The sequence below is a fragment of the Oncorhynchus nerka genome, linkage group LG6, assembly GCF_034236695.1.
Source record: "Oncorhynchus nerka isolate Pitt River linkage group LG6, Oner_Uvic_2.0, whole genome shotgun sequence".
In the NCBI taxonomy this organism is placed as follows: domain Eukaryota; kingdom Metazoa; phylum Chordata; class Actinopteri; order Salmoniformes; family Salmonidae; genus Oncorhynchus; species Oncorhynchus nerka.
The window spans coordinates 18,273,709-18,301,424 of record NC_088401.1 but is presented as its reverse complement, the minus strand read 5'-3'; the positions used below and the strand labels follow the sequence as shown (position 1 = coordinate 18,301,424).

At 41.6% G+C, this 27,716-nt stretch overlaps 2 protein-coding genes across 2 annotated transcripts in view; both read left to right on the top strand.

Moving 5' to 3' along the window:
* The window catches only part of LOC115131024 (activated CDC42 kinase 1-like), a 17,022-nt gene extending 10,851 nt beyond the window's left edge, over positions 1-6,171 (top strand). The window contains 9 exon segments of the mRNA XM_065019343.1: positions 67-261; positions 495-586; positions 714-758; positions 895-1,124; positions 1,203-1,403; positions 2,097-2,379; positions 2,382-2,803; positions 2,986-3,081; positions 4,083-6,171. Of these exon segments, the coding sequence (XP_064875415.1) occupies positions 67-261; positions 495-586; positions 714-758; positions 895-1,124; positions 1,203-1,403; positions 2,097-2,379; positions 2,382-2,803; positions 2,986-3,081; positions 4,083-4,208 (1,690 nt within the window). The 3' untranslated portion in view covers positions 4,209-6,171.
* A 6,244-nt stretch (positions 6,172-12,415) lies between these two features.
* LOC115131023 (pinopsin-like) lies at positions 12,416-25,858 on the top strand. The gene is made up of 6 exons (XM_065019122.1): positions 12,416-12,782; positions 15,171-15,359; positions 20,139-20,278; positions 23,167-23,400; positions 25,456-25,681; positions 25,752-25,858. The coding sequence occupies exons 1-6, from the start codon at positions 12,416-12,418 to the stop codon at positions 25,856-25,858; spliced, it is 1,263 nt and encodes a 420-aa protein (XP_064875194.1).
* The last annotated feature ends 1,858 nt before the right edge of the window (positions 25,859-27,716 follow it).

Genomic DNA, 27,716 nt, shown 5'->3' with positions numbered 1-27,716 from the left:
TGTAGAACAGACATGCTTCTCTGTAATGTGGAAGAGGGAATCATATCAGTGTCTCTGTGTCTCCAGAGCAGAGCTCTATTGGTGGAGAGGTCAGAACAGAAGGACGTTGCGCGTGGGACAGTTTCCTCGCCACGTGGTCACGTCGGTCAGCGGCCTGTCGGCCCAAGACATCAGCAGACCCCTCACACACTCCTTCATTCACACTGGACACGGAGACACTGACCCACACAGGAGCTGGGGGCACGCTGACCGCATAGACAGGTGCACACACACACACACACACACACACATTCCTGGCTGTTACCTGCAAGTACAGTGCCTGGCCACTAGAGTGCAGCAGAGCCCTGTCAGTTGTGCTCTTGTTCTTTAGACGTCAGGCCCAATGGAACCAATTGGAAAAGAACCCAAAGAGCAAACTGCATGTCATGTAAGTTTTATAAAGACAATTTGAAGTACTGTGTTTACGCTGCACTACATCCCTCTACCCCCCTCAGCTTGTACTTGGGAAACCCCATGGACCCCCCTGATGTTATGGGAATGGATCCTTCCACTGCCCGGCCCACCAAACTACCCAACCGCACCAGGAGTGAGTAGGCTACACACACACACACACACACACACATACATTTATTCTCTCCTTACAGTGTCTTCTTACCTCATTCTTTTTTTATTCATTCCTAAACTCTCTCCGTCTTTCTCTTTCTGTCCATCAGAGCAGCCTCCTCCTCGTCCTCCCCAGCCTGCTGTCTTGATCCAGAGTAAGTCTGTCTCCCACGCTGAGTGTTTATTTAGCTGTCTATGTTGAGCTGACTATGACTCTCTGTTGATAATGATGACGTTGTGTGTGTGTGTGTGTGTGTGTGTGTGTGTGTGTGTGTGTGTGTGTGTGTGTAGAGCCGTTCTATGACTCTGTGTTAGATGATGATGATGAATATGAAGGTGCTTCGTTGGGGCTGAAAAAAATGGGTGTGGCTATGGGCCTTAAACTCCGCCCGTGGGAGGGGCCAGGTGTAAGGTCGGCCAAAAGCGAGGTCTCTCTCATCGACTTCACCGATGACAGCTTTAGCTCGGCCACGTCCTCCCCTCTCACTGAGACATGCCTACCTGACCAGGACACACTCAAGGTACGTACACACACACACACACACACACACACACTGCGTGGGCAAAATAACAGTCTTCTCTTCTCTTTCTCTCTCCAGGACCTTCCTTCCATCCTAGACTGGCCCCTCCCTCTTCCTGCCTATGACGAGGTTGCCACGGAAGCTGAGGGCCAATTGGCAGACATGGAGGTTCGATCTATCACTGGATTGGCTGAGGGGATTTTAGCTCCGCCCAGCGCCGATGCAGAGGGGAGGGGCTTAACACAGTCAGCTGATCTGTTCCAGGAGCTGCAGAGAGAGGTACGGCACACACACACACACACCACAGGTTTCTGATTTGAGTTTGGAGTTTTAACGTACAGTTGAAGTCGGAAGTTTACATACACCTTAGACAAATACATTTAAACTCAGTTTTTCACAATTCTTGACATTTAATCCTAGTAAAAATTCCCTGTCTTAGGTCAGTTAGGATCACCACTTTATTTTAAGAATGTGAAATGTCAGAATAATAGTAGAGAGAATGATTTATTTCAGCTTTTATTTCTTTCATCCCATTCCCAGTGGGTCAGAAGTTTACATATACTCAATTAGTATTTGGTAGCATTGCCTTTAAATTGTTTAACTTGGGTCAAACGTTTGGGTCAAATGATGTCAATTAGCCTATCAGAAGCTTCTAAAGCCATGACATCCTTTTCTGGAATTATCCAAGCTGTTTAAAGGCACAGTCAACTTAGTGTATGTAAACTTCTGACCCACTGGAATTGTGATACAATGAATTATAAGTGAAATAAACTGTCTGTAAACAATTGTTGGAAAAATGACGTGTGTCATGCTCAAAGTAGATGTCCTAACCGACTTGACAAAACTATAGTTTGTTAACAAGAAATTTGTGGAGTGGTTGAAAAACGATGAGTTTTTTAATGAGTTCAACATAAGTGGATGTAAACTTCCGACTTCAACTGTAGATTTTTTTCTCTTCCTGCTGATCTGCAGGTGATGGTGAAACTGTGTGTTCCCATGACAGCCGGCCGTTCCCTCCCCTCCTCCCCCCTCCCCCTCTCCCTGGCCCCCCCGGCCCCTCACAGACAGATCTACCTTCCTCCCCCCTCCTCCTCTTCTTCCTATGAGGACAGACCCATGTTACCTCCACGCTCCCCCATCCCACCCCTCCGCTCCTCCAAACGCATTTCCCTAGGTGAGAGGGATGACACGCCCCCTCAGATCCCTCCCAGAGACCACGCCTTCTCTCAACCCTCCTCACGCTCCGCCTCCCCCTTCCTTTAGTTCCTCCCCTCTCTGTCTCCCCTCTCTCCTCCTCCCCCCTTTGTCTCCCACCCCCTCCCCTCTCCGTCTCCCCTCGGCAGAGGACAGGGCTGTATGGTGTTGTTGGTCCTCTCGGCTCTCTAGTCTCCTCCTCCCCCTCTTCCTCTCCTCCCTCCTCCATCTATTCCTCCAGGCTCACTGCTGGCCCTCCTCCCAGCGCTTCATTGGATCCCCTTATTGACAGCTCTCAGAGTTCTGAACGCCCCGCCTACCTGGAGAGATATGGAGCTGCCAAAATGGCCACTGTCCGACCCATGATGAAACAGCAACCAGGTGGGGGTGGGGCAAGGCCTAACACCTCTTTCAACAACAACAACCACAGGACTCAACATTTAACTACAGCTCCTAGCAGGCAACGGGAGAACAGCCTCGTTCAGGTTAGAGATGTTCAGAACAAGCAGTGTAGAATGTGGCTGCATTCAAATGCTCTTTGTGTTTACCTGTTTATCTTGTCAGAAATACATTTAAATGCTTTTTGAAGTCGCAAGACTTCGGAACCTAATGAGATCCTACAACTGTGTGTGTGTGTGTGTGTGTGTGTGTGTGTGTGTGTGTGTAGGTGCAGGGGGCAGTGCATGGTGTGACAGCAGAGGAGTGTGAAGTGGCTCTGGAGACTCACAGCTGGAACATCCCTCAGGCAATATGCCAACTAAAGGTACACACATACAGACACACACACACTCTCGCTCTCTCTCTCGCTCTAAGATCTCTCTCTCTCTCTCTCTAAGATCTCTCTCTAAGATCTCTCTCTTAGATCTCTCTCTCTAAGATCTCTCTCTTAGATCTCTCTCTTAGATCTCTCTCTCTCTAAGATCTCTCTCTTAGATCTCTCTCTTAGATCTCTCTCTAAGATCTCTCTCTTAGATCTCTCTCTCTCTCTTAGATCTCTCTCTAAGATCTCTCTCTTAGATCTCTCTCTCTCTCTCTCTTAGATCTCTCTCTCTCTTAGATCTCTCTCTCTCTCTTAGATCTCTCTCTCTCTCTTAGATCTCTCTCTCTCTCTTAGATCTCTCTCTCTCTCTCTCTTAGATCTCTCTCTCTCTTAGATCTCTCTCTCTTAGATCTCTCTCTCTCTTAGATCTCTCTCTCTTAGATCTCTCTCTCTCTTAGATCTCTCTCTCTTAGATCTCTCTCTCTCTTAGATCTCTCTCTCTCTCTTAGATCTCTCTCTCTCTCTTAGATCTCTCTCTAAGATCTCTCTCTTAGATCTCTCTCTCTCTAAGATCTCTCTCTAAGATCTCTCTCTTAGATCTCTCTCTCTAAGATCTCTCTCTTAGATCTCTCTCTCTCTTAGATCTCTCTCTCTCTTAGATCTCTCTCTCTCTTAGATTTCTCTCTCTCTTAGATCTCTCTCTAAGATCTCTCTCTTATATCTCTCTCTTAGATCTCTCTCTTAGATCTCTCTTAGATCTCTCTTAGATCTCTCTCTAACATCTCTCTCTCTCTTGCTCTAAGATATCTCTCTCCCGCTTAGATCTCTCTCTAACATCTCTCTCTAAGATCTCTCTCTCTAACATCTCTCTCTAAGATCTCTCTCTCTAACATCTTTCTCTCTGTAACATCTCTTTCTCTAACATCTTTCTCTCTAACATCTTTCTCTCTAACATCTTTCTCTCTAACATCTTTCTCTCTAACATCTCTCTCTCTCTGTTATAGGTTGAACAGTTGTTTCGCCTGGGTTTGCGTTCTAGATCAGAGTGCCAGGATGTTCTAGAGCGTTGCCAGTGGAACCTAGAACAGGCAAGCATCCTGCTTCTGGACTCTTATGGGAAAGTAGGCTGAGACAGACTCCAGGACTACTGACCTATAACCCCACAGATCTAAACCTACAGACAGGAAACTACAGACATTTCCCTGTAATTACATACATTTAACCCTACAGACAGGAAACCACAGACATTTCCCTGTAATTACAGACATTTAACCCTACAGACAGGAAACTACAGACATTTCCCTGTAAATACAGACATTTAACCCTACAGACAGGAAACTACAGACATTTCCCTGTAAATACATACATTTAACCCTACAGACAGGAAACTACAGACATTTCCCTGTAATTACAGACATTTAACCCTACAGACAGGAAACCACAGACATTTCCCTGTAATTACATACATTTAACCCTACAGGCAGGAAACTACAGACAGGAAACTACAGACATTTCCCTGTAATTACATACATTTAAACCTACAGACAGGAAACTACAGGCATTTCCTTATAATTACAGACCTCGAACCTACAACCTGGAAACTACAGACATGTCCCTGTAATTACAGACATTTAACCCTACAGACCTAAACCTACAGACAAGAAACGACAGACATTTTCCTATAATTACAGACTTTTAACTACATACCCAAACATACAGACCGGAAACTACAGACATCTCCCAATAATTACAGACCTTTAACCACAGACCTAAACCTACAGACAGGAAACTACAGTCATTTCCCTATAATTACAGACCTAAACCTACAGACAGGAAACTACAGACGTTTTCCTATAATTACAGACCTAAACCTACAGACAGGAAACTACAGTCATTTCCCTATAATTACAGACCTAAACCTACAGACAGGAAACTACAGACGTTTTCCTATAATTACAGACCTAAACCTACAGACAGGAAACTACAGTCATTTCCCTATAATTACAGACCTAAACCTACAGACAGGAAACTACAGACGTTTTCCTATAATTACAGACCATTAACCACCGATCTAAACCTACAGACCAGCCCACCTGTGTACTAGAGAACTGGCCATAGAAATATACTTAATAGAACAGACATGGCTGAGTCCTACGAAGGGAAACACTGGACAAGCACACAACTGCATGCTCAGTAGTTAAGTTATTATATAGTTATATTATTTAGTTATATACATATATATATATTTGATTAATATCATTGTTAGTATTACACAGTCGCTCACAGGGTCAAATATGAAGTCTGAATATTTATTGTTTGGATGTCTAGGGATTATTTATGTTGCTGTAATGACTTCAGCTCTCAGTGTGTGTGTGTGTGTGTGTGTGTGTGTGTGTGTGTGTGTGTGTGTGTAAATACCTGCTGTAAATGCTGTTGTATGTACTGGTGGTGATCTGCTGTGATCAGGGATATAAACCACATTCTACTGTACCTGTAGCACTTTTCATGACTTCAACACTGAGTCCACATGTGGTGTCCTGCAGGCATATAACGTGTCATTGGAAAGCATGATGATGTTGTTGTATTGTAGATAATGTACTATTGTGATGTTAATATTACATGGAATACAAGTATATATGTGTTGATAAGTCCTGTAAACAGTATAGTGTTTAATGGTGTGTGACAGACAGAAGATTTTAAGATGATAAGAATAATGATAATCATGAAGATGCTGTGTGTGTGTGTGTGTGTGTGTGTGTGTGGGTGTGGGTGCACGCACACGCATGCTCGTGTGTGTGAGTGTGTGCATGTGAAAGAGTGTGTGTGTGTGAATAGTGATTATAATTACACGCAATCATACACCATATTACAGACCTATCCACAGGGAGGTACAGATACTGCAAGGTGGTGTGTGTGTGTGTGTGTGTGTGTGTGTGTGTGTGTGTGTGTGTGTGTGTGTGTGTGTGTGTGTGCTGGCTCTAGCTGGTAGTGCTATAAACTGATGGTAGTAATATTGGCTGGAGGACAAAAGATCTGTAATACAACACGTCTGATATTTTGTAATAAACTGATTTTTGGATCAACTCTGGATTATATTCTGGTTTCCTGCTTGTTTCCTACAGGACAACACACAGAATAACAAACAATCAACAAGATAATAGAGAAAGGGGGATGATGAGAGAGAGAAAGAGAGAACAAAGAAAAGGGTAAGAGAGAAAGAAGGAAAGAGAAAAAGGAGAAAGTGACATCCTTGAACTGGACAGAAATCGATGGGATCAAGTGGAGGGGAAAAATGTCTTCCCTGAGGAAGGGAAGGAGAGAGGTTAGACAAGAGAGGGGGAAGGGAAGCTGTGACAGAAGAGAGGAAGAGGAGATGTCAGGGAGAAGAGGAGGACTAGAAGTGAGGAGTGGAGGAGGGAAGAAGAGGAAGAGGAGGACTAGAAGTGAGGAGTGGAGGAGGGAAGAAGGAGGAGAGGGAGGAAAAGGAGGACTAGAAGTGAGTGGAGGAGGGAAGAAGGAGGAGAGGGAGGAAAAGGAGGACTAGAAGTGAGTGGAGGAGGGAAGAAGGAGGAGAGGGAGGAAGAGGAGGACTAGAAGTGAGGAGTGGAGGAGGGAGGGAAAGGAGGACTAGAAGTGAGTGGAGGAGGGAAGAAGGGGGAGAGGGAGGAAGAGGAGGACTAGAAGTGAGGAGTGGAAGGAGGGAAGAAGGAGGAGAGGGAGGAAGAGGAGGACTAGAAGTGAGGAGTGGAGGAGGGAAGAAGGGGAGAGGGAGGAAGAGGAGGACTAGAAGTGAGGAGTGTAGGAGGGAAGAAGGGGGAGAGGGAGGAAGAGGAGGACTAGAAGTGAGGAGTGGAGGAGGGAAGAAGGGGGAGAGGGAGGAAGAGGAGGACTAGAAGTGAGGAGTGGAGGAGTGAAGAAGGAGGAGAGGAGGACTAGAAGTGAGGAGTGTAGGAGGGAAGAAGGGGGAGAGGGAGGAAGAGGAGGACTAGAAGTGAGGAGTGGAGGGGTGAAGAAGGAGGAGAGGGAGGAAGAGGAGGACTAGAAGTGAGGAGTGGAGGAGGGAAGAAGGAGGAGAGGGAGGAAGAGGAGGACTAGAAGTGAGGAGTGGAGGAGGGGGAGAGGGAGGAAGGCATAATGGGGCTGGGTTTACCTCTACAGTTCTTGAAACCATCACATACACCACCCGCATACAGACACCACACACACACACCATATGAGCGATGAGTAGCAGGTAAGATAGAAATGGTGAAGTAGTAATCGTTCTTAGTATATATACTACTGTACGTATCATTCTTAGTATATATACTGCTGTACATATCATTCTTAGTATATACAGTGGGGCAAAAAAGTATTTAGTTAGTCACCAATTGTGCAAGTTCTCCCACTTAAAAAGATGAGATAGGCCTGTAATTTTCATCATAGGTACACTTCAACTATGACAGACATAATTAGATTTTTTTTTTCTCCAGAAAATCACATTGTAGGATTTTTAATGAATTTAATTTCAAATTATGGTGGAAAATAAGTATTTGGTCACCTACAAACAAGCAAGTATAAAAGACACCTGTCCACAACCTTAAACAGTCACACTCCAAACTCCACTATGGCCAAGACCAAAGAGCTGTCAAAAGACACCAGAAACAAAATTGTAGACCTGCACCAGGCTGGGAAGACTGAATCTGCAATAGGTAAGCAGCTTGGTTTGAAGAAATCAACTGTGGGAGCAATTATTAGGAAATGGAAGACATACAAGACCACTGATAATCTCCCTCGATCTGGGGCTCCACGCAAGATCTCACCCCGTGGGGTCAAAATGATCACAAGAAAGGTGAGCAAAAATCCCAGAACCACACGGGGGGACCTAGTGAATGATCTGCAGAGAGCTGGGACCAAAGTAACAAGCCTACCATCAGTAACACACTACGCCGCCAGGGACTCAAATCCTGCAGTGCCAGACGTGTCCCCCTGCTTAAGCCAGTACATGTCCAGGCCCGTCTGAAGTTTGCTAGAGAGCATTTGGATGATCCAGAAGAAGATTGGGAGAATATCATATGGTCAGATGAAACCAAAATATAACTTTTTGGTCAAAACTCAACTTGTCGTGTTTGGAGGACAAAGAATGCTGAGTTGCATTCAAAGAATACCATACCTACTGTGAAGCATGGGGGTGGAAACATCATGCTTTGGGTCTTTTTTTCGGCAAAGGGACCAGGACGACTGATCCGTGTAAAGGAAAGAATGAATGGGGCCATGTATCGTGAGATTTTGAGTGAAAACCTCCTTCCATCAGCAAGGGCATTGAAGATGAAACGTGGCTGGGTCTTTCAGCATGACAATGATCCCAAACACACGAAGGAGTGGCTTCGTAAGAAGCATTTCAAGGTCCTGGAGTGGCCTAGCCAGTCTCCAGATCTCAACCCCATAGAAAATCTTTGGAGGGAGTTGAAAGTCCGTGTTGCCCAGCAACAGCCCCAAAACATCACTGCTCTAGAGGAGATCTGCATGGAGGAATGGGCCAAAATACCAGCAACAGTGTGTGAAAACCTTGTGAAGACTTACAGAAAACGTTTGACCTCTGTCATTGCCAAAAAAGGGTATATAACAAAGTATTGAGATAAACTTTTGTTATTGACCAAATACTTATTTTCCACCATAATTTGCAAATAAATTCATCAAAAATCCAACAATGTGATTTTCTGGATTTTTTCCCCTAATTTTGTCTGTCATAGTTGAAGTGTACATATGATGAAAATTACAGGCCTCTCTCATCTTTTTAAGTGGGAGAACTTGCACAATTGGTGGCTGACTAAATACTTTTTTGCCCCACTATCATTGTTAGTATATATACTGCTGTACGTGTAAACTCATCCTGTGTATATACGTATATATTGCATTTGGATTAATGTTACTATTTGGGTTGTTAATTGGATTTCTTGTAAAAAAAAAAATAATAATACCTTGATTGTTTGTGTACTTGTTTGACATTTTACTCTATTGTTAGGAGCTAGTAACATAAGTATTTCGCTGCACCTGCTATATTATCTGCTAAACTGTTTAAACGACCAATAAACAGATTTTATTTGTTACGTTTCCCAGCAAGAAAACTAAAAATTGTCGCTCAAACAGGAGGAACTAACAAAGCATCACTGACAACAACCAAAACAAAGCAGTTGGGATTTTTAGGTGGGGTTCTGAAAGACACTCATGGGGAGTCCACTGAAAGTTGACCAACAACAACTGGGTCCTAAAAGACACCCACCCTGAGCGCCAACTAAATTTGCTAAACTTAAAGACAGGAAGCAAAACAGGGAAGATCAAATAAAGGATTGTTTTTCTAGAAATCAAGTAGGGAGAGCCAACTAAAGGTGTTAACAGCCCACGTCTCTCAAGACCACTGGAGCACAAATGTCTCATGGCTATTTTAGGGATGTGGCAATCCGTTCAGAGTACAATATACATCCACCTTCTTTCTATTGAAAGGCGGTACAAGTCAGTCTGTTCCGACCAAGATAAAACTCTGTGTGCAGGATGGCCTGACTAGAATCGGAGTGCTTCCAGATCTATCTCTTACTTTCCTTGTGCTCAAGCTCTAATTTCTGTCGCTACTATTTTGCCTTTAGTTCTACCAATCTCAGTTGCACGTCAATGGGATGTTCTCAACCACCCGTAGGTACTTTTCAACATCCTCCCTCTCCGGGAGCATTTCCTCCTCCACCAAAGCAGTGTAAACTAAATATTTCACTACTGCTTTCAAATCAACATGTGCAACTTTGATATCATAATGATTTGCCTTCGTACATTTATATAGCATGTCCCATGTAGGGGTTTTCCACATTTATATAGCATGTCCCATGTAGGGGTTTTCCACATTTATATAGCATGTCCCATGTAGGGGTTTTCCACATTTATATAGCATGTCCCATGTAGGGGTTTTCCACATTTATATAGCATGTCCCATGTAGGGGTTTTCCACATTTATATAGCATGTCCCATGTAGGGGTTTTCCACATTTATATAGCATGTCCCATGTAGGGGTTTTCCACATTTATATAGCATGTCCCATGTAGGGTTTTCCACATTTATATAGCATGTCCCATGTAGGGGTTTTCCACATTTATATAGCATGTCCCATGTAGGGGTTTTCCACATTTATATAGCATGTCCCATGTAGGGGTTTCCACATTTATATAGCATGTCCCATGTAGTGGTTTTCCACATTTATATAGCATGTCCCATGTAGGGGTTTTCCACATTTATATAGCATGTCCCATGTAGGGGTTTTCCACATTTATATAGCATGTCCCATGTAGGGGTTTTCCACATTTATATAGCATGTCCCATGTAGGGGTTTTCCACATTTATATAGCATGTCCCATGTAGGGGTTTTCCACATTTATATAGCATGTCCCATGTAGGGGTTTTCCACATTTATATAGCATGTCCCATGTAGGGGTTTTCCACAAATGCTTCCAACTTAAAGTCCATGTTTTTGTTGTTAGCTTGTTGTTGTTGTTAGATTGCTTCCACCAATCTGATGACCCCTCAGGGTGGATGTCAGTCACCCTGAAGGAGGCACAGTGATGCGGAAACATTGGTGATTTACCCAATAAATGATTGGGAGTTTATATATAGGGTGTGTGACTGTCTTTATATTTTATAGCTTATAGTTTTTCCCTGCTAGTCAGCACCTCCACATCAAATCATTTTCTCTGGGTGTGCGCCAGTTCATGTTTGTTATGTGGCAGAAACTCTACCACAGAAGTGGATTTTAAACACTCCAAATCTGGGCACAGCAGAGCTTCAGAGTAGGTGACTTATGGAGACTACTATACTCATGGGAAACAAGATCCCAGACGAGCCCCCATTTTGTTACGTTCCCCACCAAATTATCCCTCTCATCTCTCCATTTCTCACCTTGTTGTACTTGTCCCTTGTCAGTAGGGACAGTCCTCTGATGTTTCAGCTCTAAGTGTGTATTTGTGTGTGTGTGTGTGTGTGTGTGTGTGTGTGTGTGTGTGAGCGTCCGTATGCATGAGCTAAAGGGTATTAGCTTTGGGAGCTAACACAAGTCTTCAAAATAACAACTCACTCTGCCCTGATAAATGTGTGTGTGTGCTTTCCTGTATGTCCAGCCCAATAGCATTGATTTCCCAGTGCTCTGACAGTGAATTACATTGGCTGACCTAACCCAATCAGAATCATCTCTCTAGCTACTGCTTTTCTATTGCCCCCGAATTTGTTCAACATTTCTTCCCTTATAATAATAACTAGAGGAAGTCGGATCAGAAATCACTGTTTCAGAGAATCAAAAATCTGGCTTAGATACATCCATCAAACGTCCTGCCTGAAGGGTGCTGTCCAATGTGCTGAAATGTGTAGGCTACATCACATCGACCAATGTGTAGGCTACATCACATCGACCAAGTATCTGTCGTCTATGTAGGTACAGTATGTTTGCTTTGAAGAACAACAGGTTGGTGGGAACCCCAATTCATTAGAGAGGAGGATGAATATGGCAGGTCTGGAGAGAAGCATTTCCAGTTTCCTGTTTTGTTGAAAGGATATATCAACAACAAACACCAGTTTTATGAATATAATTTTCTCTCTTATTAGCGTTGGGCCAGTAACTAAGGTCGCTGGGTCGAATACCTGAGCCGACAAGGTGGGAAATCTGTCGATGTGCCCTTAAGCAAGACACAACCCTAATTTTCTCCAGGGGCGCCATACTACTCAACTAATATGGCTGACCCTGTAAAATAACATATTACGCTGAACCTATTCGGTGAATGTGACAATGAAACATCATTATTATTTTTATTATTATGAAATGACCACTTATGCTGCCATGTGCCCCCTTTCCCGACCAATCCTTTCCCTTACACTCTCTTGCATCAGGATATGTAACGTCACACCTTTAAAAGCGCGAGAAGACTCCCGGTGGCGGACAGAGCAAGATGACCTCCGAGTACACACGGTGGACCACGGGGAGGGAAACACACACATATCCTTCACTGAGAGTTAACTGAACTTTACGCAGCCAGTCGGTGAGCGGGGCGCAGGAGAGGACTGCCGTTTCTACTCAGTGGAATTCGGAGTTGCTTCACCTGATGAAGGGATGTTGTTTTCAGCTAACAGTGAACGAACATTCACTTTTTTAGTGGTGTCCTTTTTCTCTCCAGCCCATGAGCAGAGTTGGATGTGAGTAAACACTACAATGTTTCACGCGGCTGTTTGTGCTCCTCTCGTGATGGGCTGACAGAGACAGAGAGACCGAACCAAATGGATTATCTTTCCTCCAAACTCCACCGGCCACCTGTAGATTAACTAACGGGCCGGTATGATAGTGTCTAACGTTAGTCTGAGCTGCGGCGTGAGCTGCCCATGGGGAGTCAGTGACGGTAAAACGGTGGTCACGCAGGGAGGAGGCTCAGGTTCTCTGAGTCCTACGGGACATCTCGTGGTGGCAGTGTGTCTGGGGTTCATAGGTACATTCGGTTTCCTCAACAACCTCCTGGTGTTAACGTTATTCTGCCGGTACCATACGCTGCGCTCGCCCATCAACGTCCTGCTGTTGAGTGTGTGTGTTTCGGACCTGCTGGTCTGCGTGCTCGGGACACCGTTCAGCTTTGCTGCTGCCACGCAGGGCAGGTGGCTGATCGGTAGGGCGGGATGCGTCTGGTATGGCTTCATCAACTCCTGTTTGGGTGAGTAGCCTAGTGTGGGTGTGTGTGTCATATGTATCGACTAAATTTAGCCTACCACAACCCCAAACCCTAACCTTAAACAATTGAAATCATTTCCTTTTGCCAACAAACGCAGCTCAGCTGAAAGTATTCACTAAATGTGTTTGATATCATTTTGCAAACAATGGAATTCAATGGAATTAATAAAGCCGCATACAAATTTGGTCTTTTTTTTCTCTTTCTTGAGTAAGGCAGCTCCAAAATGCAGGTGTTTCAGCATAGCTCGGTGCTTTCTGTGGTGGTGGGGTGGGAAATACGGGTGTGTAGGGGTTGGTAATGTTCTCTAGTTGCACTGTGATTGGCTCACTGATCTGTCACTCTTGGGGACACTAAGTCACTGCCAAATGTAAGGGTAGAGCTCGCAAATTCAAGCCTCATGGGTGCTGCCATAGAGTTACATTAGAAGTGCCCATCCAAGAAAGCTCAAGGTCATTGGCCACAGTTGAAAATAACGTCAAACCACATTATATCTACAGTAGCTTTTGATTGGACTGATCATGTCAACATCATACTTTAAAAATCTTAGTTTGTAAGCTAGCAGTCATCATCATGTATCAAGTCGACAATCTACTGGCAAATCCTTTTTAATCCTTGTCATATGAAGATAAATAATGAAGACAAATTGTAGATAAAATGTATCTGTGCTCATCGGCCATTGGATATAAACATTTAAAAACAAGATGGAAATCGCAAATTCAACAATGAGTGGTTTGGAAGGAATCACTGGCTAACTGCAAGCGTTGCAAAGCAATCACTAGCCTACTATTCAGTGGAGTGGTCCCGAGTCTGGGTTTAAGGGTCTCTTTTCCAAGCTTAAAATGATAAACATTCAACATTGGCCATGCTGTCAATCCAACATGACTTCTGCCGCTCTCAAAATAATTGGAAACTCAGGACCTGAAAATCTGACTTCAGTAAGTTCAAGACAACTGGGAACTCTGAATTTTTTTTGAAAGGTCATCCAACGCAGAATCGCACGTTGGGAACTAGGCCTCTCTTTAGAGCTTGACCTGAAGATCACTGATGTCACCATGATTCGACCTTGTTTTTTTTACGAGTTCCCAGTTGTTTTGAATACACCATAAATCCAGAGAATGCCAGAATTTTATAACAAAGTTTGATGACACAATTTGTCCACGAAAGACCGTCACACCACCTTCCTGTTCAAGTGAGCACAGCACAACAAGGTGAGTCCAGGAATGTCTTGTATACTGCTGCAAAATGATGTAATATGCCGGGGAGATATGTACACTGTAGCTAAGAAATTAATACTAAGTGTATGTTATGTTGTGGGCTCCCGAGTGGCGCAGCGGTCTGAGGCATTGCATCTCAGTGCTTGAGGCGTCACTACAGACACCCTGGTTCGAATCCAGGCTGTTTCACAACCAGCTGTGATTGGGAGTCCCATAGGACGGCACACAATTGGCCTAGCGTTGTCCGGGTTTAGCCAGTGTGGACCATCATTGTAAATAACAATTTGTTCTTAACTGACTTGCCTGGTTAAATAAAAATAAATAATATGTTGTTAGTAGCCAATGTTCCTCACCCTAATAATTTGGTCCCTTTCCCCCTCTTAATTTTGCCTACTGTTCTGACTTGGTGGTGCACATGTAGCCTATAGCCTGTTTTAGAGAAATGTAATCATTGAATATTGTAAGAGCTTTCCTTGTCTGCTTATATTCCCCCTTTATTTATTCTACGGTTCTGACTTGGTGTACAGGGAGAATACTGTAAGAACGGCCCATGTTCTGAATTCTGTTGCTGCACATTTCAAAAGTGCTGAACAAGTAGTTATATTGATTACGTCCTAGCTCGTTCATTAATGTCTTAATCAAAATAATGGATGGCCTCTTATCCAGTCGTCATCCCCTTATGCCATAGTTTGTACATCTCAAATTTCAGTAGAAACCACATTTGTTTAAGCAAGTCAGCCATGTTTTTTTTAAAGGCAGTAAATGAGGCTGAATGAACTGTTTCGCTGCCAAACAAGGCTCCGCTGATAGCCAGGTGTAGCAGTGGTAAGGTGTTGGGACTCTGCTGTTGGGACAGCTTTATGTAGGCCCTAACAGTTTGTGGGAAGTTAATGTATTGTTGTGTTGTGGCTTTTCTGGCATGCATCTACACATTTTTTGTTGTTGTTGCCTCACCAAGATTTACATGCTAAAATCGCCACTGCCAGGTCTAATGTTTTAATGTTCAGCAGAGCTGCATCACAACTTTTGTTGGGATCTTGAGTAAGATTTTCTCAATGAACTTCAATAGTAGCCTAAAGTGATTAAACATACAAATAATTAATGTTGGGGTTTCAATCTCCCTCTTATTCTCCAGACACTTGTGCATGTGTTCCAGGTATCGTGTCTCTGATCTCCCTGGCAGTGCTGTCCTATGAGCGTTGCTGTACCATGCTGTGTCGGATGCAGGCGGATGGTACTGACTTCGGTACAGCGGTGGCCGGAGTGTGTTTCTCCTGGGTCTACGCCCTGGCCTGGACACTGCCCCCGCTGCTGGGCTGGAGCAGCTATGGCCCCGAGGGACCAGGTGCGTGCGTGCTAGTGTGTGTGTGTGTGTGTGTGTGTGTGTGTGTGTGTGTGTGTGTGTGTGTGTGTGTGTGTGTGTGTGTGTGTGTGTGTGAGTGAATGTGCAATAAGAAGTCTTCCATTCAAAGAAAATCTGTTGGCATATAGAACTACAGTATGTATTACCTAGTAACAGTATTCATAGTAAACATATTCATAGTAACAGTAACAATATTTATAGTTACAGTCTTCATAGTAACAGTATTCATAGTAGCAGTAACAGTATTTATAGTTACAGTCTTCATAGGAGCAGTATTCATAGTAGCAGTAACATTGTTCATAGTAAAAGTATTTATAGTTAAAGTATTCATAGTAACAGTAACAGTATTCATAGCAACAGTATTCATAGTAACAATAATAGTATTCATAGTACAGTATGCATAGTAACATAAACAGTATTCATAGTAACACAAACAGTATTCATAGTAACATAAACAGTATTCATAGTAACAGTAACAGTATTCATAGTAACAGTAGTCATAGTAAGAGTATTCATAGTAACATTAACAGTATTCATAGTAATATTAACAGTATTCATAGTAACAGTAACAATATTCATAGTAACAGAAACAGTATTCATAGTAACAGTACTCATAGTAACAGTAACAGCATTCATAGTAACAGTATTTACAGTAACAATATTCATAGTAACAGTATTCATAGTAACAGTATTCATAGTAACCGTATGCATAGTAACTGTATTCATAGTAACAGAAACAGTATTCATAGTAACAGTACTCATAGTAACAGTAGCAGTATTCATAGTAACAGTATTTATAGTAACAGTAGTCATAGTAACAGTAACATTGTTCATAGTAAAAGTATTTATAGTTAAAGGATTCATAGTAACAGTAACAGTATTCATAGCAACAGTATTCATAGTAACAGTAATAGTATTCATAGTAACAGTATGCATAGTAACATAAACAGTATTCATAGTAACAGTATTCATAGTAACACAAACAGTATTCATAGTAACATAAACAGTATTCATAGTAACAGTAACAGTATTCATAGTAACAGTAGTCATAGTAAGAGTATTCATAGTAACATTAACAGTATTCATAGTAATATTAACAGTATTCATAGTAACAGTAACAGTATTCATAGTAACAGTAGTCATAGTAAGAGTATTCATAGTAACAGTAACAATATTCATAGTAACAGAAACAGCATTCATAGTAACAGTACTCATAGTAACAGTAACAGCATTCATAGTAACAGTATTTACAGTAACAGTATTCATAGTAACAGTATTCATAGTAACAGTATTCATAGTAACCATATTCATAGTAACAGTAGTCATAGTAACAGAAACAGTATTCATAGTAACAGTACTCATAGTAACAGTAGCAGTATTCATAGTAACAGTATTTATAGGAACAGTATTCATAGTAACAGTAACATTGTTCATAGTAAAAGTATTTATAGTTAAAGGATTCATAGTAACAGTAACAGTATTCATAGCAACAGTATTCATAGTAACAGTAATATTATTCATAGTAACAGTATGCATAGTAACATAAACAGTATTCATAGTAACAGTATTCATAGTAACACAAACAGTATTCATAGTAACATAAACAGTATTCATAGTAACAGTAACAGTATTCATAGTAACAGTAGTCATAGTAAGAGTATTCATAGTAACATTAACAGTATTCATAGTAATATTAACAGTATTCATAGTAACAGTAACAATATTCATAGTAACAGAAACAGCATTCATAGTAACAGTAGTCATAGTAAGAGTATTCATAGTAACATTAACAGTATTCATAGTAATATTAACAGTATTCATAGTAACAGTAACAATATTCATAGTAACAGAAACAGTATTCATAGTAACAGTACTCATAGTAACAGTAACAGCATTCATAGTAACAGTATTTACAGTAACAATATTCATAGTAACAGTATTCATAGTAACAGTATTCATAGTAACCGTATGCATAGTAACTGTATTCATAGTAACAGAAACAGTATTCATAGTAACAGTACTCATAGTAACAGTAGCAGTATTCATAGTAACAGTATTTATAGTAACAGTAGTCATAGTAACAGTAACATTGTTCATAGTAAAAGTATTTATAGTTAAAGGATTCATAGTAACAGTAACAGTATTCATAGCAACAGTATTCATAGTAACAGTAATAGTATTCATAGTAACAGTATGCATAGTAACATAAACAGTATTCATAGTAACAGTATTCATAGTAACACAAACAGTATTCATAGTAACATAAACAGTATTCATAGTAACAGTAACAGTATTCATAGTAACAGTAGTCATAGTAAGAGTATTCATAGTAACATTAACAGTATTCATAGTAATATTAACAGTATTCATAGTAACAGTAACAGTATTCATAGTAACAGTAGTCATAGTAAGAGTATTCATAGTAACAGTAACAATATTCATAGTAACAGAAACAGCATTCATAGTAACAGTACTCATAGTAACAGTAACAGCATTCATAGTAACAGTATTTACAGTAACAGTATTCATAGTAACAGTATTCATAGTAACAGTATTCATAGTAACCATATTCATAGTAACAGTAGTCATAGTAACAGAAACAGTATTCATAGTAACAGTACTCATAGTAACAGTAGCAGTATTCATAGTAACAGTATTTATAGGAACAGTATTCATAGTAACAGTAACATTGTTCATAGTAAAAGTATTTATAGTTAAAGGATTCATAGTAACAGTAACAGTATTCATAGCAACAGTATTCATAGTAACAGTAATATTATTCATAGTAACAGTATGCATAGTAACATAAACAGTATTCATAGTAACAGTATTCATAGTAACACAAACAGTATTCATAGTAACATAAACAGTATTCATAGTAACAGTAACAGTATTCATAGTAACAGTAGTCATAGTAAGAGTATTCATAGTAACATTAACAGTATTCATAGTAATATTAACAGTATTCATAGTAACAGTAACAATATTCATAGTAACAGAAACAGCATTCATAGTAACAGTATTTACAGTAACAGTATTCATAGTAACAGTATTCATAGTAACCATATTCATAGTAACAGTAGTCATAGTAACAGAAACAGTATTCATAGTAACAGTATTCATAGTAACCATATTCATAGTAACAGTATTCATAGTAACATTAACAGTATTCATAGTAATATTAACAGTATTCATAGTAACAGTAACAGTATTCATAGTAACAGTAGTCATAGTAAGAGTATTCATAGTAACATTAACAGTATTCATAGTAATATTAACAGTATTCATAGTAACAGTAACAGTATTCATAGTAACAGTAGTCATAGTAAGAGTATTCATAGTAACAGTAACAATATTCATAGTAACAGAAACAGCATTCATAGTAACAGTACTCATAGTAACAGTAACAGCATTCATAGTAACAGTATTTACAGTAACAGTATTCATAGTAACAGTATTCATAGTAACAGTATTCATAGTAACCATATTCATAGTAACAGTAGTCATAGTAACAGAAACAGTATTCATAGTAACAGTACTCATAGTAACAGTAGCAGTATTCATAGTAACAGTATTTATAGGAACAGTATTCATAGTAACAGTAACATTGTTCATAGTAAAAGTATTTATAGTTAAAGGATTCATAGTAACAGTAACAGTATTCATAGCAACAGTATTCATAGTAACAGTAATATTATTCATAGTAACAGTATGCATAGTAACATAAACAGTATTCATAGTAACAGTATTCATAGTAACACAAACAGTATTCATAGTAACATAAACAGTATTCATAGTAACAGTAACAGTATTCATAGTAACAGTAGTCATAGTAAGAGTATTCATAGTAACATTAACAGTATTCATAGTAATATTAACAGTATTCATAGTAACAGTAACAATATTCATAGTAACAGAAACAGCATTCATAGTAACAGTATTTACAGTAACAGTATTCATAGTAACAGTATTCATAGTAACCATATTCATAGTAACAGTAGTCATAGTAACAGAAACAGTATTCATAGTAACAGTATTCATAGTAACCATATTCATAGTAACAGTAGTCATAGTAACAGAAACAGTATTCATAGTAACAGTACTCATAGTAACAGTAGCAGTATTCATAGTAACAGTATTCATAGTAACAGTAACATTGTTCATAGTAAAAGTATTTATAGTTAAAGGATTCATAGTAACAGTAACAGTATTCATAGCAACAGTATTCATAGTAACAGTAATAGTATTCATAGTAACAGTATGCATAGTAACATAAACAGTATTCATAGTAACAGTATTCATAGTAACACAAACAGTATTCATAGTAACATAAACAGTATTCATAGTAACAGTAACAGTATTCATAGTAACAGTAGTCATAGTAAGAGTATTCATAGTAACATTAACAGTATTCATAGTAATATTAACAGTATTCATAGTAACAGTAACAATATTCATAGTAACAGAAACAGTATTCATAGTAACAGTACTCATAGTAACAGTAACAGCATTCATAGTAACAGTATTCATAGTAACAGTATTCATAGTACCCGTATTCATAGTAACCGTATTCATAGTAACAGTATTCATAGTAACAGAAACAGTATTCATAGTAACAGTACTCATAGTAACAGTAGCAGTATTCATAGTTACAGTATTTATAGTAACAGTATTCATAGTAACAGTATTCATAGTAACAGCAACCGTATTCATAGTAACAGTATTCATATTGACAGTGTGTATTGTTGTACTGTGTTCTAGGAACCAGCTGTTCAGTGGACTGGAGGACCCAGACACCCAACAACATCTCCTACATCGTCTGTCTGTTCACCTTCTGTCTGTTACTGCCTTTCTCTGTCATAATGTACAGCTACGGCAAGCTGCTCAGCGCTATCAAACAGGTAACTAACCCCCGACCTCTGACCTATTCTAACCCTTCACTCAGTTTACAGTTTAGAGAGTTGAGTTTAGAGCTAAGTGCCTGGGGTTTGTGTAACTGTAGCACCACCACCTGCTGAACATATACTCTCCATGTACGTGTCAAATCCTCACCCCACTACTAATTTGACACACACTTCTCTCCTCTTCTCACCAAAAATGTTATTTCCCCATGCTTATAAAACGAGTTTAGAGCTTAGAGAGTTAAGAGATGTGACAGTTTAGTTGAAAAAAAAACATCTAGCCGTCTGAACATTTAGCTTGGATACCATCACCCACTGTGGACTTAATGATGATATTTCAGGTTCTGAATCACTACAGGCAGTACAGATGCTTCTCAGTCCAGGACTTTTATTATCTTCATCACCACCACATGTAGTAATCACACAGACATCATCTTCCTTTACATTAGGAATGGAACTTGTGGTTCTGATATGGAGGACCAAAGCTGCCATAATTAGAATAAATGAATAAATAAATACATACACACGTAATTAGATAAATAAATACATGGATGAATGATTGCACACATAAATAGATAAATACTCATTTTAAAAAATTATCCCACTTAAATTTTATTCATTTATATTATTTCTTTATTTATGTATTTTTCCTCCAGTATGATGATAAAGGGGTGATCAAGCAAACGTATGTGGGTGGTATCTAACACACCACTGGTTGATCAATGCCATGGTGTGATGATCGAGTACATTTGCCTGGGCTGCATTCAGTATGACAGAACGTGTTCAAAGTTTAAAGGCCATGTTTCACATAGCTGCACAGCTATTTTCAGGTCTCTCCAGAGATGTTCAATCGGGTTCAAGTCTGGGCTCTGGCTGGGCCACTCGAGGACATTCAGAGACTTGTCCAGAAGCCACTCCTGCGTTGTCTTGGCGGTGTGCTTAGGGTCGTTATCCTGTTGGAAGGTGAACCTTCGCCCAGTCTGACGTCCTGAGCACTCTGGAACAGATTTTCATCAAGGATCTCTCTGTACTTTGCTCCGTTCATCTTTCCATCGATCCTGGCTAGTCTCCCAGTCCCTGCCACTGAAAACATCCCCACAGCATGATGTTGCCACCACCATGCTTCACCATAGGGATGGTGCCAGGTTTCTGTACTGCAGAGATGGTTATCCTTCTGGAAGGTTTTCCCATCTTCACAGATGAACTCTAGAGCTCTGTCAGAGTGACCATTGGGTTCTTGGTCACCTTCCTGACCAAGGCCCTTCTCCCCCGATTGCTCAGTTTGACCGGGCGGCCAGCTCTAAGAAGAGTCTTGGTGGTTCTAAGCTTCTTCCGTTTAAGAATGGTGGAGGCCATTGTGTTCTTGGGGACTTTCAATGCTGCAGACATTTTTTGGTACCCTTCCCCAGATCTGTGCCTCGACACAATCCTGTCTCGGATGCTCTACAAACAATTCCTTCGACCTCATGGCTTGGTTTTTGCTCTGCCATGCACTGTCAACTGTGCGACCTTATATAGACAGGTGTGTGCCTTTCTAAATCATGTCCAATCAATTGAATTTACCACAAGTGGACTCCAATCAAGTTGTAGAAACATCTCAAGGAACTCTAGACCCTTTGCTATAAGACTCAGAAAAGAGCTCAGGTGCATCCTGTTTCCAGGTAAGACCCTTGCGTTCAGTACAACTGAAGGCCACAGTCCTCAGTCTGGCAGCTTGAAGATGTAGCACCATCCAGGCCCATGTCACAGCAAGCCTGATAGAGAGATGACAATAAATGCATTATGTACCTTTCATCACCAAAGCTGTGTTAGCATTTACTGCACATTTTGCTGAACAATTCAACCCTTTTGTTAGTGTCATTGATATATGGAAATTCACATAGAATATTTAGTTCTGTCTCTAGGGCATGGAACCCTGGTCCTGGAGTGCTGCAGGCACTTCATGTTGAGTAACTGGGTGGTAGCCTGCTAGTGATGGCTATTTAACAGTCTGATGGCCTTGAGATAGAAGCTGTTTTTCAGTCTCTCGGTCCCAGCTTTGATGCACCTGTACTGACCTCGCCTTCTGGATGGTAGCTGGGTGAAAAGGCCGTGGCTAGAGTGGTTGATGTCCTTGATGATCTTTTTGTCCTTCCGGTGACATCGGGTGCTGTAGGTGTCCTGGAGGTCAGGCAGTGTGCCCCCAGTGATGCGTTTGGCAGACCCCACCCCCCTCGGGAGAGCCCTGCGCTTGCAGGCATTGGAGTTGCTGTACCAGGCAGTGATACAGCCCGACAGGATGCTCTCAATTGTGCATCTGTAATTGGATACCACGGATACCACGGAAAAGGGGGTGAAAAAAAATAGTGTATCTGTTTGGACTTATTGTGGTCAATATGCAATATGCCAATTATTTGTAGTGTTCTGGCCCCCTGAGCATCTGCTTAATAAATAATTGGCCCATGGCTTAATCTAGTTGATGATCCCAAATCTCTATACAATAACCATCTCTAAATGATGCTATCTTCTGCATGAATACTTGTGCAATCAATTTGAAACTGGCACTCAATATAAACAACATACACATGGAGTATCTGAAATATATTTCAACTGCAGAATAGCAGCAGTGCTATATAATACAGCTACAGATGTAACAGAGTAACTAAAGATCATTCATTGTCGTCGATCATCAACCCCAAAACTTACTTTCTTGGTTGCACGCACAATCTTCCTTAAGAAGAGTACAGGATGAAGAAAGTTGAGGATTCCTGGGGATTGAGGTTGTTAGGGAGACTTCTGAGGCTCATTAATGTATAGACTTTAAATAGCGTGTGTTTCTTTCTAAATTGAGAATGTGTTAACAAGCTAGTTAAAGTCTATGTGTGTGTGTGTGTGTGTCTTCCCTCCAGGTGAGCAATGTGAGCACGGCAGTAACCCGTCGTCGTGAGCAACGTGTGCTGGTGATGGTGGTAACCATGGTAACGTGTTACCTGTTGTGTTGGCTGCCGTACGGTGTAGCGGCCCTGCTGTCGACCTTTGGCCCTCGCAACCTTTTGACCCCTGAGGTCACCATAGTCCCCTCTCTGCTGGCCAAGACATCTACAGTCATCAACCCTGTTATATACATCTATATGAACAGACAGGTACACACACTCACACACACACACACACACCCTGAACTCCTGTGTGGCGTTGTCAGTCTTCAGTTCCTCCCAGCCGTATCCATGGTGACAGTTAGTTGAGAGGAGCTGAAGACTTAAAAGGCTGCGCGGACTGCCACAGAGAGCGTGTGTGTTGTCTGTAAAATAACCTGCAACCTGTGCCTGTGTTTTGAAAGCATCCCTGCGACCAAAGACAATGTGCCCTATCGCATGCACCCATTCACAACAATGTAGAGATGCAGATTGTTCGTCAGCAGATACTACATCCCAACACAACCACCATATAATGTTGTCTCAGTGTTGAGGTCGGATTTGTCCTGGGTAAAATGTAGTAGACTACAAGTATACGTGTGGAACTGGAAAGTATACTAAGTACACTATGTTCATTCAGGTGTTATACACCCTGCTTGTATGTTGTGCGTGTTTGTTTATGTACTGTGTATGTGTCTTTGCGTGGCCGTGCATGTGTGCGGGGGGGGGTGTACTTGGATGATACAATAATGCTAGATTGGATTTGATTTGAAAATTCTCCCATCCCTTGATACTTAACATTAGCATAATATAATCATTTGCACCGATCCAAACACACTCTGTGATGTGCTCTGACTCTTTGATTTGACCCTCAGATCAGTTCTCAATGCAGCAATCAATGTGTGATTACTTGTGTGCAATTCTGTGTTCATGCGATGTTGTTGTGCATGTGTTTCTCTCTCCCCCTCTCTCCATCTCTCTCTCTCCCTCTCTCTCCCTCTCCCTCTCTCACCCTCTCTCCATCTCTACCTCTCTCTCCATCTCTTCCTCTCTCTCTCTCCCTCTCTCCATCTCTCTCTCTCTCTCTCCCTCTCTCTCTCTGTCTCTCTCTCTCTCCGTCTCTCTCTCTCTCTCTCTCCGTCTCTCTCTCTCTCTCTCTCTCTCTCTCTCTCTCTCCATGTCTCTCTCTCTCTCTCTCTCTCTCTCTCTCTCTCTCTCTCCCTCTCACTCCATGTCTCTCTCTCTCTCCCTCTCTCACCCTCTCTCCATGCCCCCCTCTCTCTCTCTCTCTCTCTCTCTCTCTCTCTCTCTCTCTCCTCTCTCTCTCTGTCTCTCTCTCTCCGTCTCTCTCTCTCTCTCTCTCTCCGTCTCTCTCTCTCTCACCCTCTCACTCCATGTTTCTCTCTCTCTCTCTCTCTCTCTCTCTCTCTCTCTCTCTCTCTCTCTCTCACCCTCTCACTCCATGTCTCTCTCTCTCTCCCTCTCTCACCCTCTCTCTCCATGCCCCCCCTCTCTCTCTCTCTCTCTCTCTCTCTCTCTCTCTCTCTCTCTCTCTCTCTCTCTCTCCCTCTCTCACCCTCCCTCTCCATGCCCCCCTCTCTCTCTCTCTCACCCTCCCTCTCCATGTCCCCCCCTCTCTCTCTCTCTCTCCCTCTCTCACCCTCCCTCTCCATGCCCCCCTCTCTCTCTCTCTCTGTCTCTCCCTCTCTCTCTCAGTATAGTGTTGACAATGAAATCTCCAATGACAACTAATATAGACAGAGAGTGTGGCAGTGATGATATGAGCAGGCATATGACAGGCCCTGACTTATGGGACCCAATCATATTACCTTTGACTGATGGCCCTTTGAGATCTAGAATAATCTGACCAGACAACAACACACACAGGACACACAGAATAGGACTGGCCACCCCTCATAGCCTGATTCCTCTCTAGGTTTCTTCCTATGTTTTGGACTTTCTAGGAAGTTTTTCTAGCCAGCGTGCTTCTACACCTGCATTGCTTGCTGTTTGGGGTTTTAGGCTGGGTTTCTGTACAGCACTTTGAGATATCAGCTGATGTAAGAAGGGCTATATAAATATATTTGATTTGATTTGATTTGATAAAGGCTGAATAATTGCAGATAAGGATGTGAAGACTGTTTAGTGGCTGAAACACAGCTGACTGTGTGTGTGTGTGTGTGTGTGTGTGTGTGTGTGTGTGTGTGTGTGTGTGTGTGTGTGTGTGTGTGTGTGTGTGTGTGTGTGTGTGTGTGTGTGTGTGTGTGTGTGTGTGTGTGTGTGTAGTTCTACAGGTGTTTCAAGGCTTTGCTAAGATGTTCTACTCCTGACCGAAACTCCAGTTTGAAGGCGTCGTCACCGGCGACCAAAACTCTCGGGAACGTTCGCAATGGAAACGGACACGGCGTGCCGGTTGTTTTGGCGTCAGTAGGCCCTCCCACTCCGACTGACTCGGCCAACAGTTCCTTAGTGGTAGCGGATAACCTGCCACCGTCACCTCCCAAAATCCCTCCCCGGTCCAAACCACGCCCCCTCTCCAAATCACTCCCCCGGTCCAAACCACGCCCCCTCTCCAAATCACTCCCCGGTCCAAACCACACCCCCTCTCCAAATCACTCCCCCGGTCCAAACCACACCCACTGCCACTCCCAAACCAAGACTGACCCTCGTAGCTCACTACAATGGATAGAGAGAGAAAGGCTTTGTGTTCCCAAGACATGATGTACGTTAGGAGTAAGAAGGAGATATGTCATGGTAAGATGGAGGTCTCTCTGAGTAGTAGTCATTTGAAGCTGTGCAGTAGGTGGTTTTGTTTTTATCAATGTGAATGATCAGAAGTCTGACATATCTGTGGTGAGGATAAAGTCCCCAGGAGTCACACACACACACACACACACACACACTGGCATGTATATACACAGTAACCAGTGGAATTATTTGTAAATGAATTGTTGATTAGATCAATGATTTTTTTTATTTTGAGCACAAAATGATTTCTCTGATGGCTCAGGTCAGGAACATTGTTCCAGGGTAAGCTGATCCTAGATCTGTGGCGATGAGCAACTTCAACCTGAAGTAGTCTCTCTAGACAGATGGGTTGCCTCCCACAATGTACCAATGTTCAAGCTTAACATGCCTGTTTGTATATAACATCAGTTTGACATAGAGGAAAGGGCCATTCGGCTTTCTTACAAATCTAATCAAATCAAATTGTATTTGTCACATGCGCTGAATACAGCAGGTGTAAACCTTACGGTGAAATGCTGAATACAGCAGGTGTAAACCTTACGGTGAAATGCTGAATACAGCAGGTGTAAACCTTACGGTGAAATGCTGAATACAACAGGTGTAGTAGACCTTACGGTGAAATGCTGAATACAACAGGTGTAAACCTTACGGTGAAATGCTGAATACAACAGGTGTAGTAGACCTTACAGTGAAATGCTGAATACAACAGGTGTAGTAGACCTTACGGTGAAATGCTGAATACAACAGGTGTAAACCTTACGGTGAAATGCTGAATAGAACAGGTGTAAACCTTACGGTGAAATGCTGAATACAACAGGTGTAGTAGACCTTACAGTGAAATGCTGAATACAACAGGTGTAGTAGACCTTACGGTGAAATGCTGAATACAACAGGTGTACGGTGAAATGCTGAATAGAACAGGTGTAAACCTTACGGTGAAATGCTGAATACAACAGGTGTAGTAGACCTTACGGTGAAATACTGAATACAACAGGTGTAGTAGACCTTACAGTGAAATGCTGAATACAACAGGTGTAGTAGACCTTACAGTGAAATGCTGACTACAACAGGTGTAAACCTTACAGTGAAATGCTGAATACAACAGGTGTAGTAGACCTTACAGTGAAATGCTGAATACAACAGGTGTAGTAGACCTTACGGTGAAATGCTGAATACAACAGGTGTAAACCTTACGGTGAAATGCTGAATACAACAGGTGTAGTAGACCTTACAGTGAAATGCTGAATACAACAGGTGTAGTAGACCTTACAGTGAAATGCTGAATACAACAGGTGTAGTAGACCTTACGGTGAAATGCTGAATACAACAGGTGTAAACCTTACGGTGAAATGCTGAATACAACAGGTGTAGTAGACCTTAGAGTGAAATGCTGAATACAACAGGTGTAGTAGACCTTACAGTGAAATGCTGAATACAACAGGTGTAGTAGACCTTACAGTGAAATGCTGAATACAACAGGTGTAGTAGACCTTACGGTGAAATGCTGAATACAACAGGTGTAAACCTTACGGTGAAATGCTGAATAGAACAGGTGTAAACCTTACGGTGAAATGCTGAATACAACAGGTGTAGTAGACCTTACGGTGAAATACTGAATACAACAGGTGTAGTAGACCTTACAGTGAAATGCTGAATACAACAGGTGTAGTAGACCTCACAGTGAAATGCTGAATACAACAGGTGTAGTAGACCTTACAGTGAAATGCTGAATACAACAGGTGTAGTAGACCTTACAGTGAAATGCTGAATACAACAGGTGTAGTAGACCTTACAGTGAA

Coding starts and splice junctions, on each gene's coding strand:
- LOC115131023 (XM_065019122.1), top strand. CDS start 12,416: ATGATAGTGTCTAACGTTAGTCTGAGCTGCGGCGTGAGCTGCCCATGG. Junction 12,783..15,170: donor CTTCATCAACTCCTGTTTGG/GTGAGTAGCCTA, acceptor CATGTGTTCCAG/GTATCGTGTCTCTGATCTCC. Junction 15,360..20,138: donor CTATGGCCCCGAGGGACCAG/GTGCGTGCGTGC, acceptor ACTGTGTTCTAG/GAACCAGCTGTTCAGTGGAC.